Source organism: Mchenga conophoros, linkage group LG2 (assembly GCF_057382185.1).
Source record: "Mchenga conophoros isolate Kocher_MC1m ecotype Shallow Benthic linkage group LG2, M_conophoros_male_GT1.1, whole genome shotgun sequence".
NCBI classification, from domain to species: domain Eukaryota; kingdom Metazoa; phylum Chordata; class Actinopteri; order Cichliformes; family Cichlidae; genus Mchenga; species Mchenga conophoros.
The window spans coordinates 22,243,187-22,262,729 of NC_140527.1; the positions used below are offsets into that span (position 1 = coordinate 22,243,187).

Consider the following 19,543-nt stretch of genomic DNA (forward strand, 5'->3'; position numbering starts at 1 on the left):
ATGTTTATCCAGTCTTTAAGTGATGACGTAAGAGCCCTGCTTCCGGGTCCAAACTACTCTGCGTTTAATATGGCTGTTGTGTTTTTAACATGTTTTAATGTTTTGTATCTTGTTCTATTTAATCTCAACAAGCCCCTAAAAACAGTCAGTGATCACTGTCAGCCTCTGTTGGTTTTTATTGCTGCTGTTCATTTTAAAGCTCAGTTTTTAAAACCTTACAATGTAACTACAGCCCAGCCCATGCAGCAGTATATTAATGACTAACCTCGTATTGTGGATGGATTATCTCAGGTGTTCTCCTGACTGAAGTTTGGTCCGTTTACAGCATGGTTGTCCCTAACCACTGGGAACCCTTAAGTTAGCGTTCATCCTCCAGCTTCAATGTTTATATTATGTTAACCATAGCCGCATAGCTAGCCACAAAGTAGCACATCATTATATACCAGCTAGCCCAACTAAAGTAAAACTTCAAACGTGACTACTGTTTAGTTTTCTGTCTTCATTTATGTCTGAAGTGATAGCAGAGCTGTACATTTTAATCTTTTCAGAAATCTCTCAGTCAGAACATGCTATATTATGTTTAGTTGGAAACTAGCGAGCTAACTTCCTGCTAACTTCTAACTCTGTTAAATTTAATAAACTCTGTTTTCATGGATTCCCAGATTTTAAATTTAACTGTTACGCCAGGCAGAGCAGCCACACTGATCATTTTATTAAAGATGAAAGAATTTAGACAGTTTGTAACTGTGTGTTGCGCCAGTGTTCGTTTGACTTTGGGACCTGAAGCAGAGTTTGGACCCAGAAACAGCTAATGACGTCAGACTTAAAGACTGGATTGGGAGATGAGGGTGGAGTTATTAGCTAACATTAACTGGCTTGGTTAGCATGGTGCATCCAAAGAATGTATGGGTGGATCACACAGACACAAAAACCTGCTATTGGTGGTATATCACCCAAAAAAACTCAACCCACTAGAATTTCCCTCATCAAAACTGGAAGACAGACCTCTTGATGTTCTATTAGTACAATGAGCCGTACAACAATCAAACAAATTATGTCAGATAATTGCATTAAAGTGCTCTAAATGGCAGACACCACAAATATGGTTCAAAGATCCAGTTCACTGAATCAGTTCAGAGTGAATTTGCTGAGGTTACACCTAAGAGACAGCTGCCTGTAACCCACCTGGCAGCCAGAGCATTCCTGCGCATTATAATCCACTTCAATGCTTAATATAATTTAAACAAGTGAAGGGAAGCAGGAAATTAAATTATAGACCAGAGACTAAAACTCACCAGGTTTTCTGTAGCAGGTTATAAACATGTTTATTTCTGCTGTTACAGGGCTTCCTAACATCTAGTCTAATGGGACTGACTCAGCCTCAGGTTCTCATTCAAAGAACCAGTTTTCTTGCCACATTGGCTCCATCTCCGAGGTCACCGTTTTTCATGCTTTCATAGGGAAACAATGTATTTTACAAAGTGTTTATTTCATATTTCAGACCTAGTAGAAAGTCGGATTCTGTCTTTCTATATCTTTTCAGTGAAGCTAGTTAACATGTCAGCATTGGGAATTGCTATATAAACAAATAACAGGGGTTGTAAGATATCATTTAGGTGTATCCTTTAAAGCACAGTTTCTTGAATCCATTCAAGTTCGATGGTATTTGAAATGAATCTGAAATGTGTTATATTAGTATTTTGAGAACAGCTCTCAACTGTAGCTCAGTTCACAACAGCTCTGTAGGCTCCTGGGACCACAATTGATGCAACTCGGCCCTTCCTCAGTAGAAGAGGATTTGTTGTCAACCAGTGCTCCTCGGCTGACAGGAACTATCATTATGAGCGTGTTGGCAAAACCCACAAAAAGCCCTGTGGCGCTGAGCTGTTAATGCAAAGCTCGCTGAAGTTTCATTTTTCCATCCACACTGTGGGTGAGCGGTGGTCTGACAGAAATCAGTGCTGACGGACGTTTTATTTCACGACATCCATTTTACACAAAAAAACTAAAAATGGTGTAACAAGGCTGAAAGATTCATATGAGTGGAAAGTAATCAGTGCATATGAAGGTCCTCCTTTTTGTCTTCTTGGAATACAGGGAGCTCACTGGGATTTTTCTGGTGAAAAAAATCCAGCCAGATAACATAATTCAATTAAGTTCAGTTTTATTTATAAAATTAGGCTCCTAAATCCTTGTCTGATGAATCCTAAGGGTTCAGTACCCAGAGAGGTTTTCTACTTTTTCAAATGTAACCTTAAGAACACACGAAAAACATTATTACAGGTCATAAACATGTCAAGTTTCTTTTTAATCTCTTAGCATGTTCCAATTCTGTTGTTTAACTGAGCAAACATAGTAGCTGCAGTTGTATTTCTGCAGTTAAGCACTGCTCAAATGCTTCTGCAAAAAAAGTTCTAAAAGTGGGATAAAATAGGTTATTTGATGCAACAAGTGTATAATAGCCATTAACATTGTTTGTGTTGGGTGACCAGAGGAGTGGTGCCTTTGACCCCCATGTTTCTCCCCCATGACTGCACCCCTGGTTTTACACTAGTTTTATACTATATTAAAGTATATTAAAGTTTTAACACTGCAAAGAATTACACGTGCACGATGTCTTGCATACCAACAGACAGTCCTGTTTCTGAGAGATTTATGACCGGCATCATTTTTTATTATGCGGGAGAAACGAGGCAGAAGCGCCTTTGATGAATGAGGCGATGTCTTTGAAACGGATGAATGCAACACGTTACATTTAAAAGCCTGCCATTTATTATCGAAAGCAAAACAGCTTTCAATCAAACGCGTCGCCCAGTTTAAAAGTCTCACGTTTTGAAAAGGGGAAAGATGATTGCATGACAGGCAGAAGCGGGGACTAGCAGAGGCTTATTATCTGTGCTGGCACAAAGAAGAGAGGCATAATCTATTCTTGTGCGAGAGGCAGTTTCGTTGTCATAGCAACTGATATCCATTTTTATCCTTCATCTGACAGCCTGAGTGGGCGGGACTTCCACCTGTCAGTTATTTCCAAAGGTATTTTTATGCGGTGACAGTTGACCCCTGGACGCTTTCGATGGTTTCAAACGTGAGTGTAAAAATATTATTGCGGCAATAATCACTATGGACATTGCTGTATAATATTTAGAAAAGCACTAGCCTGACCTGGGGTCGTATTAGCCTTTTTTTTCTTTTTTTTTTACATCCTTTCACATGAACAGCAGCAGTCGAGCTAGCTTTATCGACATTAGTGTCATCTCGGCAGATTAGAAGGGAGGTGCGCTAACCTTTGCTGAGTGTACATTTGAATTAAAGAGATGTTTTTGCTTTCTGTGCTGGACTAAACGAAAACGGAAGTTATTGTAAGGCTTCCTCTTGTTGTGTTGCGCCTCTCTTGATAAACGAACAACATTTCCCAGAAGTCCTTGCCGCTGACCTGTCACCCAAAATGTCAGCCCTCTGAAAGCAAATGCGCCGGGGTTATTATGATTACAGTGCTCTTTCTTTTAAAGTTTCGTTTATATATATAATTAGTATATTTAATTGTATCGCGTGAACATTACATCATCATTATTTCTCCTCCCTGTCTTCTTCATGGCGTGAGGCTACAAGCGGAACCGAAACATGTCGTTTTCTATGGTGAAACGGTGCTGTGGGACGCCCCTGTTTAGACGTGTGCCGCAGTTTAAAATGTGCAGAAGGAAGAATCAAGACTCTAATGTGACCTACACAGTGTTTAGACACCGCTGGATGAAAGCACTGCCTGTGCTATGCAGCAGCTCCAGGAGGCTAAGCACCCAGTCCGACAAGGTAATAAACTGCTGGGACCTGGTACTGTCAGCGTGAACTAGATACAATAAACATTGATAACGATAATATTAATAATTATAACCAGGTACCCTGGTGTTACAGTCCGGAAAGGACTCTGAGAGTACAGCCAAGGAGCTGCACAGTCATAAAGTTGTTGCCTCCATTAGCCAGTAGCTCTCTGTTTGTCGCCCCCAGAGAACCATAAGCTGCAGTTACTGAACCAAGTGTGCAGCATGGCTTTAGGTGGAGTACTATAATACAGCTGTTCAGTGCACGCTTCTGCTGTTTTGCTTTTAAGGATGCTGTGGACCTGTCCAAATTCCCTGTGGACAGAATCAGGAACTTCTGCATCATCGCCCATATTGATCACGGGAAAAGCACCTTGGCTGACAGACTGCTGGAAATGACTGGTATGTTTGCTCTCCACACTCTACACTGTCAGCTTTTCACCTTTTCATTTTTTAGCAAATCCAAATTAATCATAATTTATTTTTATTTTTTTAAACGTCCAGGAGGTAGAAGTTAATGACACAAACTTGTAATATTGCTCCTGTCGAGAGTGCTCCACGAGTGAAACTCCACAGTGTCCTCTACTTAAGGGTAAAAGTAACAAAGAAACAAATGTGAGGCAAAGAGCAGGGTTGTGTGATGCAGTGTGACACGTGTTTCTGATGCTAAGAGGTGGTCTGAAATTTGAGAAATAAACGCATCCAAAAACAGGAGAAACTTGGAATTTAATGTGTGAGGACAAATCAGTTGTATTTGACTTTGGTTTCATTTCAGCATAACTAGATCAAGGATTGAGGGGAGCGTGACTTGATGGCTTTCTATAACTGTCAACGTGTTGTAGCTGTTTTCAGCTGCTGCCTAGTCTGGAGTTCACTGGGGATGAGCCCATACATCACTGCTACCCTTTTTCAGCCACACACTTCATTTGAGACTCACATGTACTCTGTGACTTAAGTTCATATTCTTCCCTGGGACATTATGTCAGTATATGAGCGATGTGGTATGAGCAATCTAAAGTACGACTCCTGGTCACCCTACTCCTGCTGCTGGAGGCCCGATAGCACCTCTCACACACGTCAGGGAACACCCGTCAGCAGTTCACATTTTTTGGTGTTGCATATGTTGAAACTAATTCATGTCATTTTCATTGATGGTGTCACTAACAAACAGGTGCGATAGCGAAGACAGAGAAGAACAAACAGGTGCTGGACAAGCTGCAGGTGGAGCGAGAGAGGGGGATAACCGTAAAGGCCCAGACAGCGTCTTTGTTTTACAACCACGAGGGGCAGCGGTACCTCCTGAACCTCATTGACACCCCGGTAAGGAGAGGTGTACGTTGGTATACTAAGTAGCAAATTCAATAGAACCGGGCTTTGTTGCGTTAACTAGCCCGACGAACCTAAAACCCCCCTCACAGCTGACAGGTGTCACAATGGCAGTTATCAGCTGTTGCATGCATCGTTTCACTCTCTTTTTCCACAAAATCAAAAGAGTTACACCCTTCTCCACTCAGAGACATTATCAGAGGAACAGGTGCAGCAGATCTATAATGAGCATTCAAATAAAACACTGTTGCTGCAAGTATGATGAGAGTAAAGCTGAGAAAAGTCATTAACCAATCACCAATTCACTTAGTGGAGGAAAAAAAGAATATTTAGTATAATATATTTACTTTAGCGCTTCCTGACAGTCGATGTGACATTTGCCATCAGGTCAAAGTGAAATTTATCTTATTGATTGAAAAGGTATTCTTGGTGATAAATAGCTTACAGACTGATCAATGTTCAAGTCTGAGCTCATTCGTTGCAAATTTATCTGTGTAAAAGAGCCTCTGCAGCATTGGGACCAAGAATAAAAACAGTTATAGATTTTCTGCATCACCAACTGAATACATGCAAATTCGCATAACAATGTGATCACACAGTTTGCGCTGCTGTAATTTTAGAGCATGGCTTCCTCCATCTTTGTTAGCTCAAAAGTTTGCATGTATGAAATATATTCTTTCTGCAGAGGATATGTTGAACTCTTTAAGAGCACTTCCACATAGTTACAGACATACTGTTGAAACTGCACTTATTAAAATCAAAATGAGCTGTATGTGGCCCAAAGATGAGTTTGTGATCCCCGGGCTAACATGCCATTTTCCCGTAAAGTTGTTTTTGCTCAAGCTGTGCATGTGAATCTTCTCCTCAGGGTCACGTCGACTTCAGCTACGAAGTGTCTCGCTCGATTTCTGCTTGCCAGGGTGTCCTGTTGATCGTTGATGCCAATCAGGTACTAAAATATGCTTTCTTTGTCATGTGCTTGCTGCATAAGTGTGACGATTTTAATTTTTTGCTGTCGTGTGAAGGGCATTCAGGCACAAACTGTTGCTAACTTCTACCTGGCATTTGAAGCTCAGCTGACAATCATTCCCGTCATCAATAAGGTACGATCTGACCTTCCACTGTTTGGGTTTGTTACACGCTATCGTTATAGTCGAACACATGTTTGATTCTGGTGCGTCTCCTTCAGATTGATTTGAAAAATGCTGATCCAGAGCGGGTGGAGTCACAGATTGAAAAGGTGTTTGATATTCCACGCGAAGAATGCATCAGGGTGAGCACTTGCTGCAAAAGCTGCTCTTCACTTTGCTTTGAGTCACTTTTCTGAGAAATGTCTCCGTGTGTTCTTCAGATTTCAGCTAAACTTGGAACAAATGTTGACAAGGTGCTCCAAGCTGTTGTAAACAGGATTCCACCGTAAGAAGGCTCTGCTGGTTTTACTCCTTGTCTGAAAAATATTTGATATAAAACAAAAACACAAACGTAAACTGTTACTACTTTTTCACAGGCCCATAGCGAGCACTGAAGACCCATTTAAAGCCTTAGTGTTTGACTCCAATTTTGACCACTACAGAGGAGTCGTGGCCAACATTGCCGTGTTTGGAGGTCGGGTCAAAAAAGGGGACAAGATCGTGTCGGCACATCTCGGAAAAGCCTACGAGGTCAACGAGCTAGGCCTTCTCCGGCCAGATGAGCACCCAACGCAGAAGCTGTACGCTCTGTTAATCCTCCACTCATTTTTCCCATTTCTTTTCATTTCCACTAAAACTGACTTTAGGATTCATCTCATGATCTCTGCTACAGTCAGTGATCGTAACGTTTTACATAAATAAAAACTAAACTACTTTCAGCAAATTTATATGAAAAAGAGTTTCCACTGCAAGGGATGAAAACTTACCTGATTACCTGATTTAAGTTTGGCTGCTGTCCCCTTAAAGGTGGTCTTTTATCACGTAGCTCACGATTGTTTTAAGAGTTCCTGATTGATCCTGTTCTGACCGCTTTCACTTGATCAGTTGACGTGTGCTGAATCAACTCCTACACTGTGAGAAAACAGTGACCCGTCATCCTCAGGTTCAGAACGACGAAGCTCTAAGGAGCCCAATCTAGTGCTGGAGGTGAGGAAAGATGGTGAGGAAGGAAGTGAAGACGTTATACTTGAGAGCGTGAGCTTTAAAGAACATTTTAGGTTGATTCCTGACTCGATGTGCCGCCTTCAGTATTTTTCACGTGCACACTTTTGAAAGTGATAATTGTCAGCAGGAAGATGGAGTCAGTTTGACACTGACGTTGATGTTTACCCTCTCTGTGAGTTTGCAGCCCATGGGGAAACAGCAGATGTGCATATGGACATGGTCAGAACAGAACCTCCAAAGAACAATCAAAATACAGCAGGAGCCCTGGAATGTTTATGCCATAGAATGTATATAAAAGATGGACCTACTCATTAATTGGTTAGTAAAACCTACAGCCGAGCATTTCCACTGTTGCCATCTTGATGTTTTGAGCAATGGGCAGGTCTGACAGAAACTGAGGGACACTGCACAGCAGTATGGCAACGACATGTCAACAGCATGGTAAAGCACACTCTGCTTTATGCTCCTACTGGACATTAATGACAATTTTGTTGTATTCAGTATGACTTGGCAGTAACATTTGATACTTTAAACCAGCGGGCCCCAACTAGGGCTGCCACGATTTGTCGACTAGTCACGATTACGTCGACTATCAAAATCGTCGACGACTGATTTAATAGTCGACGCGTCGTTTGAAGCTTTGTAAGATCCCAAAAGACGCAGGAATAAGTAGCAGGATTTAAGAGTGTAATAACGGACTGAAACAGAAGATGGCAGCACTGCATGTACAAGGATGCCAGCTGCCGTTAAACCCCGAAGAAGAAGAAGAAGAAGCAGCTCTGTCCCAGAATTCATAGCGCGGCCCAGCTTAGTTTCCAACAATGGCGGCAGCTAGTTAGTTTTAATGTTACTCTTATTATTCTTTCTGGGTCACAAAATAAACGTTTAACATCTTTTCAGGCGAGAATGTAGCTGTGTAAACCTCAAATATCGGCTCAGTTTATCAGGACACCACATATTTTCAAAAGCGCTCCGACGTTTTCGGAGATGTCTGTTACCCACTAGCTCGATAGCTAGCCGGGGGCTAGGTCACTAGCGCGGTGAGAACACCGGACTCCCGGCAAATTGTTTTCAAACCCACCGCCGTCTTTCGCTACTCAGGTTAAATATATGAGTCACTTAGATAAATTAAAAATGTTGTTGTTTGGCTTTTTTTTTTTTTTTTTTTTTGTATTTTATTTGTTCCTGAGTAAATCGGTTTGTCTGAGATTAAAGTTATAGTTTTTACACAGCTGAATAAACGTCAAGCAGACAGCTGATTATCAGAAGTGTGAGATGCTGGAGAATATACTCCGTTGTCCTGTTATATTTTAGATAGCAAGGAGTTTATTAAACTTCACCGAAACAATCTGCAAATTTCATTAAAATTTAATAAACTATCATCTTGTCTTTATTTTTAGTTAGCACCTTAAAAGCTTAAAGCTGTAAGCTAATGATAGTTATATAAGAGCAGATGCTGCTGGTGCAATAAGCTGTAGTTTTACGTCCAGTGGATGATGATCTGATTAGTCGACTAATCGCAAAAATAATCGGTGACTAGTCGACTATCAAAATAATCGTTTGTGGCAGCCCTAGCCCCAACCTTTTTTGCGCCACAGACCGGGATTAATGTCAGAGAATATTTTCATGGACCGGCCTTTAAGGTGTCGCGGATAAATACAACAAAATAAAATGACCCGACTAAGACAAAACCTGTGGTATTTTGTAAACATAATAATAAATGTGAATCCACTGTGTAATTGTGTAACTTTATTAGCAGCGTCCTCCTGAAATGCGCCAACAACACTGAAAGTTATGGTAACGCGTAAATATTTCTTTCAAAATAAGACACACAACTACAACACGGGAAGAGACCCAGGGAAACAGAGTTAACGATAAAAATCCCGAAAACCATAAATTTCACACCTGAGCCTCAACTCTCGTGGCCCGGTACCAAATGACTCACGGACCAGTACCGGTCCATGGCCCAGGGGTTGGGGACCGCTGCTCTAAACCCATCATGAATGTGTTTACTGAAAGTCTTGGAGCTTGGAAGTAGACTTCTTTTTAAAACCACAAAATTCACCACACTACACAAAACTCACTTGTTGGCTTTACTGTTATGACATATAGGCCGTGTCCATCTTTTATCTACAGGTTATGCTCACAGCACTTTACAATGAGATGACCTTATGTGGGATATCAACCAAATTTAAAAGGTTAAACTGGGTAAATTATTATTTATTATTTTATGGTGGGAGTCGGCAAACATTTTGATCACACCTTATCATTATTTTTTGTATGCTTTCTCTGATTTCTCAGAGTCTACCTTTGACAATAATTACTGTTATTTTATTTTATCAGTTACTTGAACTGTTGAATATACAGACCAACATTTCCAAAATAACCACAGGTTAAAAAATCAGTTTCATTTACAGGTGTGCAGAGGTTTTTGCAAAATAAAGACTGAAGGTTATAAATTAGTGTTGCTTTCTGAGGTTGGTTTTTTTGTAGATTTGCAGGTCAGGTGGGTTACATCATAGCAGGGATGAAGGATGTGAAAGAGGCCCAGATCGGTGACACACTCTACCTGCAGGAACAGCCAGTCGAAGCTCTCCCAGGATTCAAACCTGCCAAAGCCATGGTCTTTGCTGGTAAGAAGTGTCCTTTCTGTTTCAATGAGAAAAATAAAAAAGATTAAGAACTTGAGCTAATGTAACCATTTCTACATAAACACTGTGAGATGGTAATAATGTGAAGCTTAGTCCTGAGTACTTCGAAAGAACTGGATAAAGATGAAAGTCCTTTGTGTTTCCACTGTGATGCAGGAGTCTTGTTTCCTGCTGATGTACACTCTCTATTTTTCCCGTCCCTCAGGCATGTATCCAATGGACCAGTCAGAATACACTGGCCTCCGCAGCGCCATTGAAAGACTGACCCTGAATGACTCAAGTGTCGCAGTGCAAAGAGACAGCAGTCTGGCCCTGGGGGCAGGATGGAGGTTGGCATGAATGTTTTTTGAATTAGACTAAAAATGATACCCAGCCAAGGATTGGGCTGTTGGGTGTCATGTAGGGGTGAATGGAAACAAAGTGTTTGGGTAATTAAGACACTGAAGTGTGGACACACAAATGTTTAGTTCCCACTTATGAGATTTTAAGGAGGTTACTGTAAAAGTATTGAAAAAATTCAAATTTCCCATTTATGTTAGTGTTCAGGCACTTGGTACAGGGTGAAAGCACCTTTGGCAGCAGGCACCACTGACAGCGTCACGGCTTTTTTGGAATGACCCCTACAAGCTTGGCACACTACAGTTTTGGAAATATCTTCTATTTTTCTTGGCAGAGTCATTTAAGCTTAACGAGATTGGTTAGTTAGGTCAGTGCACAGCCTTTGGTCTCTTGAGAGGTTCTCTATCAACTTTAAGTCCAGACTCTGGACTCTAGCTGGGCCACACCAGGACTGTTTTTCATGTTTTCTTGGCAGTCTGTGTTGGGTCATCATCTTCTTGAAATGTAAACCTTTGCCCCAGCCTGAGATCCTCCTGAGCACACAAGGTGACAATCAGAGGCTGGTCTCCTCAACACATGCCACCGAGATGTGTGAGAGTGTGGCAGAGTAATCAATTTTAAACCAGAAGACTTTGATAAAGTTAAACTTTTCTCAGGGCGAACGACTGAAGTGTCTGCCAGTTACAGTGAAAGATACTGTTACTGATTCACTTACGATAGGGTGGTAAATGCATTATAGGGTTACCTTGGTAACCAGAGACTGGAATGTCTGCTAGTAGCAACTGACCATCAGCAACAACCAAGATTTGTCTCAGATTACTTAGACTAGCCGGGAAGCCAGATATTCGAGGACTGTTGGTGTGTCAAGATTTTTCTTTGAGAAGGTCAGAGGCTGCCACACTCTTTGGGCAGCTTCATCTCATTTTTGTTTATCTTCCTCTGATCTGAGTCTTGACAGAGTTCTGTCTGTCAGTCTGCCACGCACTATCAACTCAAAGATACCACACTCCTCCATAGTTAGATATGGAGGACAAACACAGACTGTGTTTGTGTACTTAGTCAAAAAGTTGTCTCTAGAATTCTGTGCACTGTTTTCCCTCAGTGGTCTCTATCTTGCCTACATGAGGAGAAAAAGAGGGACACAGGATACATCAATGAAACAGACTGTGATGCTAATAGCTTGACAGCTTACTTTTTTTTTCTGGATTGGCGTTATTTAGTTGTGTTTTTTGGTGTTTTTGTGTATTAAATGATCATCTGTAATGCACAAGAATCTGGAATTACGTGTGCTCAGCAACACAACATGTTCAGTTCAGTTTAATTCAATCTTATTTATATAACATCAAATCACAGTCAAAGTCAAAAGTAAGGTAAAGACCCTAAAATAATGCAGAGAATTCCCAACACGAGAAGACCCCCTATGAGCAAGCACTTGGCGACAATGGGAAGGAAAAACTCCCTTTTAACAGGAAGAAACCTCCAGCAGAACCAGGCTTAGGGAGGGGCGGGGCCATCTGCCGTGGCAGAATGTGGCAGTTAGCATGACCGTCCCAAACAGTAAAATCCTCATTTCCCATTAATGCCCAGCTTTCTGGTTGACAAAGTTTTTAAATGAAGTCTGAAAAAAAAAAATCGCAAAAGTTTACAAAAGCTGTTTTCTGCTTTGTCACTTTGGACGTTTGTGTGTTTATTGATGAGAAAATTAATGAGCTGAATCCAGTTTAATATTCTGTCATGATTTTGTTCACAAACTTTAACAACAAATGATTAATCGGGGAAACATAACTTTCCTTAGGACATACTGGGTGTTGCCAGATTACTCAGCCAAGTACAAGTCTGTTTATTATCTCAGGTCACATTATCAGTCCAGATGATGTACATTCGATTCTGTTCATGGGCGTGATTTAGACAATCTAAATGTACAACACTGTGCTGGGATAGCAATGAGTCTTACTTACTGTTGAACTGTTTCCAAACGGCCTCTTTCTAATTAAAAGCCTGAATATCAATTATGAAGCTCGAGTGCACCTGTGGACCTTCCTGTCCCCTTGCAGACTTGGCTTCCTGGGTCTCCTCCACATGGAGGTGTTCAATCAGAGGCTGGAGCAGGAATACAATGCTTCTGTTATCGTGAGTGCGCCCACCGTGCCCTACAAGGCTGTGCTCTCCTCAGCCAAACTCATCAAGGTAAGAGCCATTCCACGCTCGTATATCTTCTAGCCTTGCTGCAGAGCTTGGCTCACGCTGATTTCATCAAAAAGCAAGTTTCAGCTGACTTGGAAATTGATTATGGATGAAGGCTGTCTGGTGTCACTGGCTTGCTTCCTGTAAAATGATATAGTGTAGGAGCTACCTGATGGGAAATGGTGCAGAATGTTCTAACGCTAATGGGAAAACACAAAGCATGCTGAAGTCCCTCTGTTACTTATCGTGCACTCAGCTCTATAAATAGTTGGACCATTAAACGTTTTATTATTTTTTTTGTAATATCGCCTCTCCGCATCATTTTAAATCAAACATTCACAGTGTGATTAAAGTTTAGACTTTCAGCTTTTTATTTAAGGGGTTTAGCAAAGATATTTTATTAACATTTTAGGATTCACAGCCATATTCATGCATAGTCTCTGATTTCCAGAGCCCCAAAAGTAACTGGAAAAACTAACAGAATTTTAAATATAATGATTTTTTTTCTCAGATGAAAATCCTTTCCCGCCTTGAGATCCTGTGTTAGACCTTTAATGCAGCAACCTTCAGTTGCTGCTTGCTTGTCTCTCTGCATTCATTTTAGTCTTCACTAACTAAAGAGCAGCTCTACTGGGTTAAAATCAGGTGACTGACTTGGCCATTGAAGAATATCCCATTTGTTTGCTATATGTTGTTATTCATTTGCTCTGTGAAGGGCTGGACAATTGGTTTTTGCAGCATTTAGCTGAACCTGAGCAGAGAGTACAGCCATGTACACTTCACAATTCATCCTGATACTTCATATCAGGTCACATCATCAGTAAACACTAGTGACATGGATCCACTGGCAGTCATATATGCCTCTGCTGATTGTTTCAGATCATGAGATATTCTTTCCTTTTCTATACAAAGTGCTACAATTTAGTCTTGGTTTTATATCTCCACACTTATTTTTGTTTGTTTTGCTCTTGTAGATGTTTTCTGCCAAAGTCTAATCTGGCCTTCTTGTTTTTGAATGAAACCAGACGTTTAAACCTTGTTGTAAATCCTCTGTATGTCCATTCATGAAGGCGTCACCTGATAATGTTATGTCTATCTGCTTCAGTGTTCTTGAATTTGTTAGATGCTGTTAAGTTGTTTCTTACTAAGAAAATAATTCTGTGATCATTGGCTTGAGTTGTCTTCTGTGGTCTTTCAAGGCGTTTGATGTTGTTTAGCTGCCCAGTGCACTCATTCACTTTAAGAATGTGTCAGATCGTTGGTTCAAAGATAAAACAACGTGTAATGCTGGGAAACGTTCTTATCCCACTGTCAGTAAATATTGTAATGATTTTCTATTATTTTGTGACAAATTATTAAAAAATCTCAGAAAATAGAAATAAATATGTTTTACAATGTTCAAACCTTCTTCTGCTTACAGGAACATGGCAGTGAGGAGATAACCATTGTGAATCCTGCTCAGTTCCCCGACAGGTCGGTCGTGTCAGAGTATTTGGAGCCCATGGTCCTGGGGACCATTCTCGCTCCAGACGTTTACATTGGAAAGATTATGACTCTGTGTTTGGTAAGAAGGAAATGGGAAAAATGCAGATGGAATATAGAAGAAAACCTCCGTCTGCAGTTTAACCTGTACAAGTTATTTTACTTTTCTATTTTAACATTATCGCTCTACTTTGTAAACATCTTATCTAAATTGTGGGAGAACAAATTCTTTTAACTCTTTAAAAACTGGTCTGATGACAAAGAGGACCAATAATACTGTAACCTGGAGAACGAATTTCCATCTGTGTTTATGAAGAACGTATTTTCCGATGAGACTGACATTTTCAGGTGTTTTTGTCTCCATGCAGCCTTCCTCTGTTTCAGAAATAACCAATAAAGTTATAGCTGGTGTATCAATAACATGTCAGACTAACGGTTTGTGTTCTTATAGAATCGCAGGGCGGTCCAGAAGAACATGGTGTACATAGATGACCAGCGTGTCATGATGAAATATCTCTTCCCTTTAAATGAAATCGTGGTGGATTTCTATGACCTCCTCAAATCACTCTCATCTGGATACGCCAGGTAAAGCCATCAAAGTGTTATGTAAATACACTGTGTAAAGGATTTTTATAGATTTTGTAGGTTTCATCTGTAGATTATGGAAAGTATCCAATGTTACAAGTTTAAAAATAGGTTTCACACATTAAGTTATTAGTTCATTTTAATTTTGGTGTAAAATCTTTTTCCATGCACTCTAATGGTGTAGCCTCTCCTGTGCACCTTATGTATTTTTATGTTGCGCAGCTTTGATTATGAGAATGCAGGTTACCAGGCTGCTGATTTGATAAAGATGGATATTCTGCTGAATGGACGCCCAGTAGAAGAGCTGACCACAGTTGTACACAGGTACATTTCAGATAATGCTCTGAGGTAAAAAATTGAGACTTTTGTGTTAATTTTCACTGAATGATTTACTTTGTTTGGCCAGGACATGTGACTCTGATGTTACTTAAGAGCACCTTGTTATGAATTTTTTTGGTCATATTCTTACCTTCATTGTTATTGTTACTGGCAAGGTTACAGTATATAGTCCTTCATTGCTATAGTAATTACTCTTTGCCTGTGAAGCATGAAATGTATTCAGCACTATGGTTAACATTTAAGAAAAAAAGGCCTTTTGGCAGCTGCTGTTAACATGACTTTACACACTGGACAAGGACAAAGGAGTAACTTTACAGAAGAAAAGTGATGACGCTCAGCAAGATCTGTGTGTAATGTACTCACTAGCAAAGCTGGTACAGGAGCCAGCACAGACGTAGGTAATTGAAGGGCGCTACGCTTCGCCAATGATGGCTACTCTCAGACGATTTATACAGTAAGCCTTGGAGTTGAGCCGACTCGAGCGAAGCTTCGGTCTGTTCCTTAAGGCCAACGCACCAATCACAGAGCAGAATGTCTTTTATTGGAGGCGTGTTCACTACGCCTTTTCAAGTAGAGAAGTCATTAACATACCTTACAGTTTGAAAACAGATGTATAGAAAATGTATGATCCAGTTTCTCCCAAAGAGATGGGTGATGAAGTTCATGCTTCATTTGAGAGGATGGTGCTAGCTGACCCATTACAGCTAGTTCCTTTTATCCAATCGCGAGAAAACTGAAAGCTTTTTCATTTTTACACGGGCTTAACATATCTTACAAATAAACAAGTAAATATATATTATCAATAACTATTACTATCTAAGGAGCTTCTGAACTTCTTGAAGTTTCTTGAAGACGTTTCACCTCTCATCCGAGAACCTTCTTCAGTTCTAAGGGTAATTGGTGGAGAGTCCCAGATTTTTAAACCCTACTGGGAGTGTCCTTAAGAGGGTCGTTGATCCATTGATCATCTGCCTAATCACCTGAGCCAGGGTGTGAAAACTGATGTGGATCACTATACGGGTGAACCCATTGTGAGACCTTGCCCCACCCTATCATGTGACTTATGCGAGTGGGCGTTAAGGCGTCTAGGAAGGGATCTCAAAAGGGTTTGGGTGGGAAGGTGTCACAGTGGGTTCACCTGAAACTTTGGCTGATAGATGAAATGTCTTCAAGAAACTCCAGTCGCCTTTCTTTTAAAGCTGCTTAGATTACCATGACCTGGATGACTGAGAACCTTCAAAGACATTATATTTTTATATAATACTAATATAAAGCATAATTTTAAAACTTTGGACAGAGCTACACAAGCTATATGGAGTATGTTGTGCACAAGTTTGCACAACATACTTATTCTAAATAAGATAATTGCGTGAGAAAATAAATCAGACAAATGTTATGACTTTTAACTGTTTCCTTTCAATCGCTCAGCTGATGTCTGTCTCTGTAATGTGAGCTAAAGCATTCAGAAGTCTCTCCTTGCACCAGCACTGGTGTGTCTGAAACCGAAAACTTCACTTAGACCTACTTCAAACAGCTTAGAGCCCAGACGATATCAGCTGTTTGCTGATAAATTGGTATCTGCATTTATAACAACCAATAAAAGCAAAGTTAAAAAGTGAAGAGGGGATGGGAGAAACACCCTTCATTCATGTTAGGACTGTTGGTGTTGCGTAGTTTGTACACCAGAGGGCACTCTGCAACTTCCCTGTGGGCAACATGTTTCTAAAGCCATAAAAACAACCAAACTTGCGTTGTCATATTATCTTATTAGGGACTCATAAATACCTACACATATCAAATGTTCAGGAAATCAGTTTGTTTTGTGACAGAAAAAAATATCAGCTTCATATACTGGATTTTTAAATGTGGATAGTGTTTGGTGAAACTTCAAGTGTCAAACTGACTTTGGTGAAAATCCGGCTTTGCATTCTTCAGTGTTTAGGAGACAGTACCACCAATAATGCTGCTTTTTTTCAGTCTGTTGTTAAGCTAGTACTCTAGATTAAGGACAAATGTTTAAATTTCAAAGTACCGTGAGTCCTGTGGCTTCAACCACGGTTTGATTTTGTGCTGACCTCCCAAACAGAACGCTTATTGATTAATTGTAAATGACACACGGGCATGTCAGTATTCAATACTGTATTTTAAGGTGACGTGGTGAGGGTAGTGGACTTTCTGCTCCACTCTCATTTGCTTTTTCATCAGCTTTACCTGTCAGGGTGAAGCTGATATATGGGCACCCGTCAGTACTTTAACAGTTTTATGATTTGTTCTGATAAGTGTGTTTTCATTACAGGGAGCGTGCGTACAGTACAGGGAAAGCCATGTGTGAGCGACTAAAGGACTCCATCCCAAGGCAGATGTTTGAGATTGCCATACAGGCAGCTATTGGAAGTAAGGTCATTGCAAGAGAAACGTAAGTACAAGAGCTAAGATTTTGTTAAAATGATGTGTAGAAATCAGATGTGAAGTACTGTATTTAATATGTGGTATGACCACACGTGTCTCTTCCAGAATAAAGGCGTATAGAAAAAATGTTCTCGCAAAATGTGTAAGTAAAGTTTGTTTTTCTTTCTTCTTAGAAAAGTCCAAATATACCACTGATGCTTTGAAATCACTTTTTTTGGTCTCGATAGTATGGAGGTGACATTACACGGAAAATGAAGCTACTGAAGAAACAGGCAGAAGGTAAAAAGAAGATGAGGCGTATCGGCAATGTGGAAGTTCCCAAAGATGCTTTTATTAGTGTTCTGAAGAGGAAAGAAAAATAGACTGTGAGACTATAAAACAACATGGAGCAGGTTTTTGTTATTGAAAGGCTCTGTTACGTTTTCTTTGAATAAAGTGCTGCAAACTGGAGTGAAAATCCTTATTTGTACATGTGTCACAAGTTATTGGCTCTTTTCTCTCAGACAACACCAGCATTACAAACCATTCTTTCATCATTACACCTTCATGTTCATGACCATTATAGTTATAACTTATAGTTATACTTGTAACATTTACATAAATGCAGTCTGAAACCAATCAGGAGAATGACTAGATGTTTGAAATGCAAAACCCCCACACTGGTTCAACAGGAAGTAAAACAAGAGAAGCTCACATAGTACAGTTCTGTACAACATCTACCTGCTATATTGTTCAGTATGCGCCCTGATCAAATTATAGAATTATATAGAAATATAACTGGGAGCCGCAATGAGGAGGCCAAGCAGTTCAGCAGGGCACGGTCGCCATGACAACTCGATTCAAGTATGTCAAAGGGACTTTCGGGAAAAATACACTTTTGCTTTCTGTTACACCTGAAAATGACGCATTATTTTTGGTGTCATCACGTACAGCAGTTGCTAATACTTTTTTGTTTTATTTTTTCCCAAGTATCACACAGTATCTAGGGAGGCACTAATACTGTCAGTCGTTTTAAAGAAAAAAACATACAGATGCCATTTCCATCCTTCATTATCTTAATGTGGAACTTCTCAGACTAGAAACTATCAGACTGCTTTCGCTGGCTGTTTGGCTTTAGTTGGTAGTAAACGCCGACAGCCACTGTCCTATTGTAGTCCTAGAAGACACTTTTACGTGACCATGAAAATGCTTTGATAGTTGGGATCACTAATACTTCTGGAATGACATCTTTTCCAAAAAGGCAATGACTCAATTTGACAATATTTTCTGGTATAACTAGATAAGTACTAGTTTTCACAAATTTTATTGGTAATAAACATCAGTGACTTTAACCACCTTCACTGTTTCTAAGCTTTTGTTGGAGAAAACAACTAATCAGGGGATCGTCCCCAATCATGAAATCACATTTAACAACTTTACAAAACACATCAGATGTGTTAGGATTAGGATTCACCTTTATTGTCATTACACATGTATAAATATGGGTAATGAAATACAGTTTGCTGTACAGACGGGCAGATATACAGATGTACTATGAACAATTATACTGATGTGGTCTGACGCTGCTGAAGCCTGATTGGACATTTTCATCAGTTAACAGTGCTTCAATACTACATGCATAACTCAAATCAAACCATCTTTGTTTAGGAAAACAACCTGCACTTTAAACTTATCCCATAGTCCTATCAATATTATTTAGAACCTAGTCCTTCATACTTACTACATCTTTATTTGTTGTTTTTTAGACCTTTTCACATGAAAGAAAAGTACAATTTATATTCTGCATCATTCATGCTGCGTTTCTAGGGGAAAACTAAATCATTCATTGTTGTATATTCTGTTTTTCCAGTAGATGGCAGCAGGAGCTCAAGCACACCACGAGGTGGAAGTTAATTTCATCCCCAGCTAATGTCCAGTCAGGCTTCATCAGCGTCAGACCACATCAGTGTCACATTTAAATTGTGCAAAAAAAATTCAACACTGTCCCCAGCAGTTCATTTGCCTGATGAAAGTATCTCATTACCTCTAAGTGCTGTCCTTTGTACTTAGGCAATGTAAGCAAATCTAATTCAGGGACCAGCTGGCATTTTGCTGCAGTAAAGAGGAGGAGGACAAACGCTCACAAAGTGTACTTCAGCGTGTGTAGTGGATTCAGGAGAGGAACACTTCTTATTAATCTGTGTGGACTATTACAGATTATAGGCCTGTTTTTCCTTCACATTTTGTCAGCATAGCAGGGAGAGCACATACGACTCTGACGGATGACTAATGAGGCCAT

General features: G+C 40.1%; 1 protein-coding gene across 1 annotated transcript; it reads left to right on the forward strand.

The window, feature by feature from the left end:
* Positions 1-2,945: 2,945 nt before the first annotated feature.
* Positions 2,946-17,734, forward strand: guf1 (GTP binding elongation factor GUF1). Its single transcript, XM_085288164.1, has 18 exons — positions 2,946-3,085; positions 3,602-3,807; positions 4,106-4,217; positions 4,987-5,135; positions 6,010-6,090; positions 6,167-6,244; positions 6,331-6,414; positions 6,493-6,557; positions 6,649-6,852; positions 9,770-9,909; positions 10,133-10,256; positions 12,321-12,453; positions 13,871-14,014; positions 14,384-14,517; positions 14,740-14,841; positions 17,153-17,272; positions 17,371-17,407; positions 17,493-17,734. Exons 2-18 carry the CDS (start codon positions 3,622-3,624, stop codon positions 17,625-17,627), a joined length of 2,028 nt encoding a protein of 675 aa, XP_085144290.1. The 5' UTR covers positions 2,946-3,085; positions 3,602-3,621; the 3' UTR covers positions 17,628-17,734.
* Positions 17,735-19,543: the final 1,809 nt, after the last annotated feature.

Excerpts from the sequence above, each read along its gene's own strand:
- guf1 (XM_085288164.1), top strand. The coding sequence starts at position 3,622 with ATGTCGTTTTCTATGGTGAAACGGTGCTGTGGGACGCCCCTGTTTAGA. Across the intron at positions 9,910-10,132 it reads CAAAGCCATGGTCTTTGCTG|GCATGTATCCAATGGACCAG; the intron begins GTAAGAAGTGTC and ends CCCGTCCCTCAG. Across the intron at positions 17,408-17,492 it reads AAAATGTTCTCGCAAAATGT|TATGGAGGTGACATTACACG; the intron begins GTAAGTAAAGTT and ends TGGTCTCGATAG.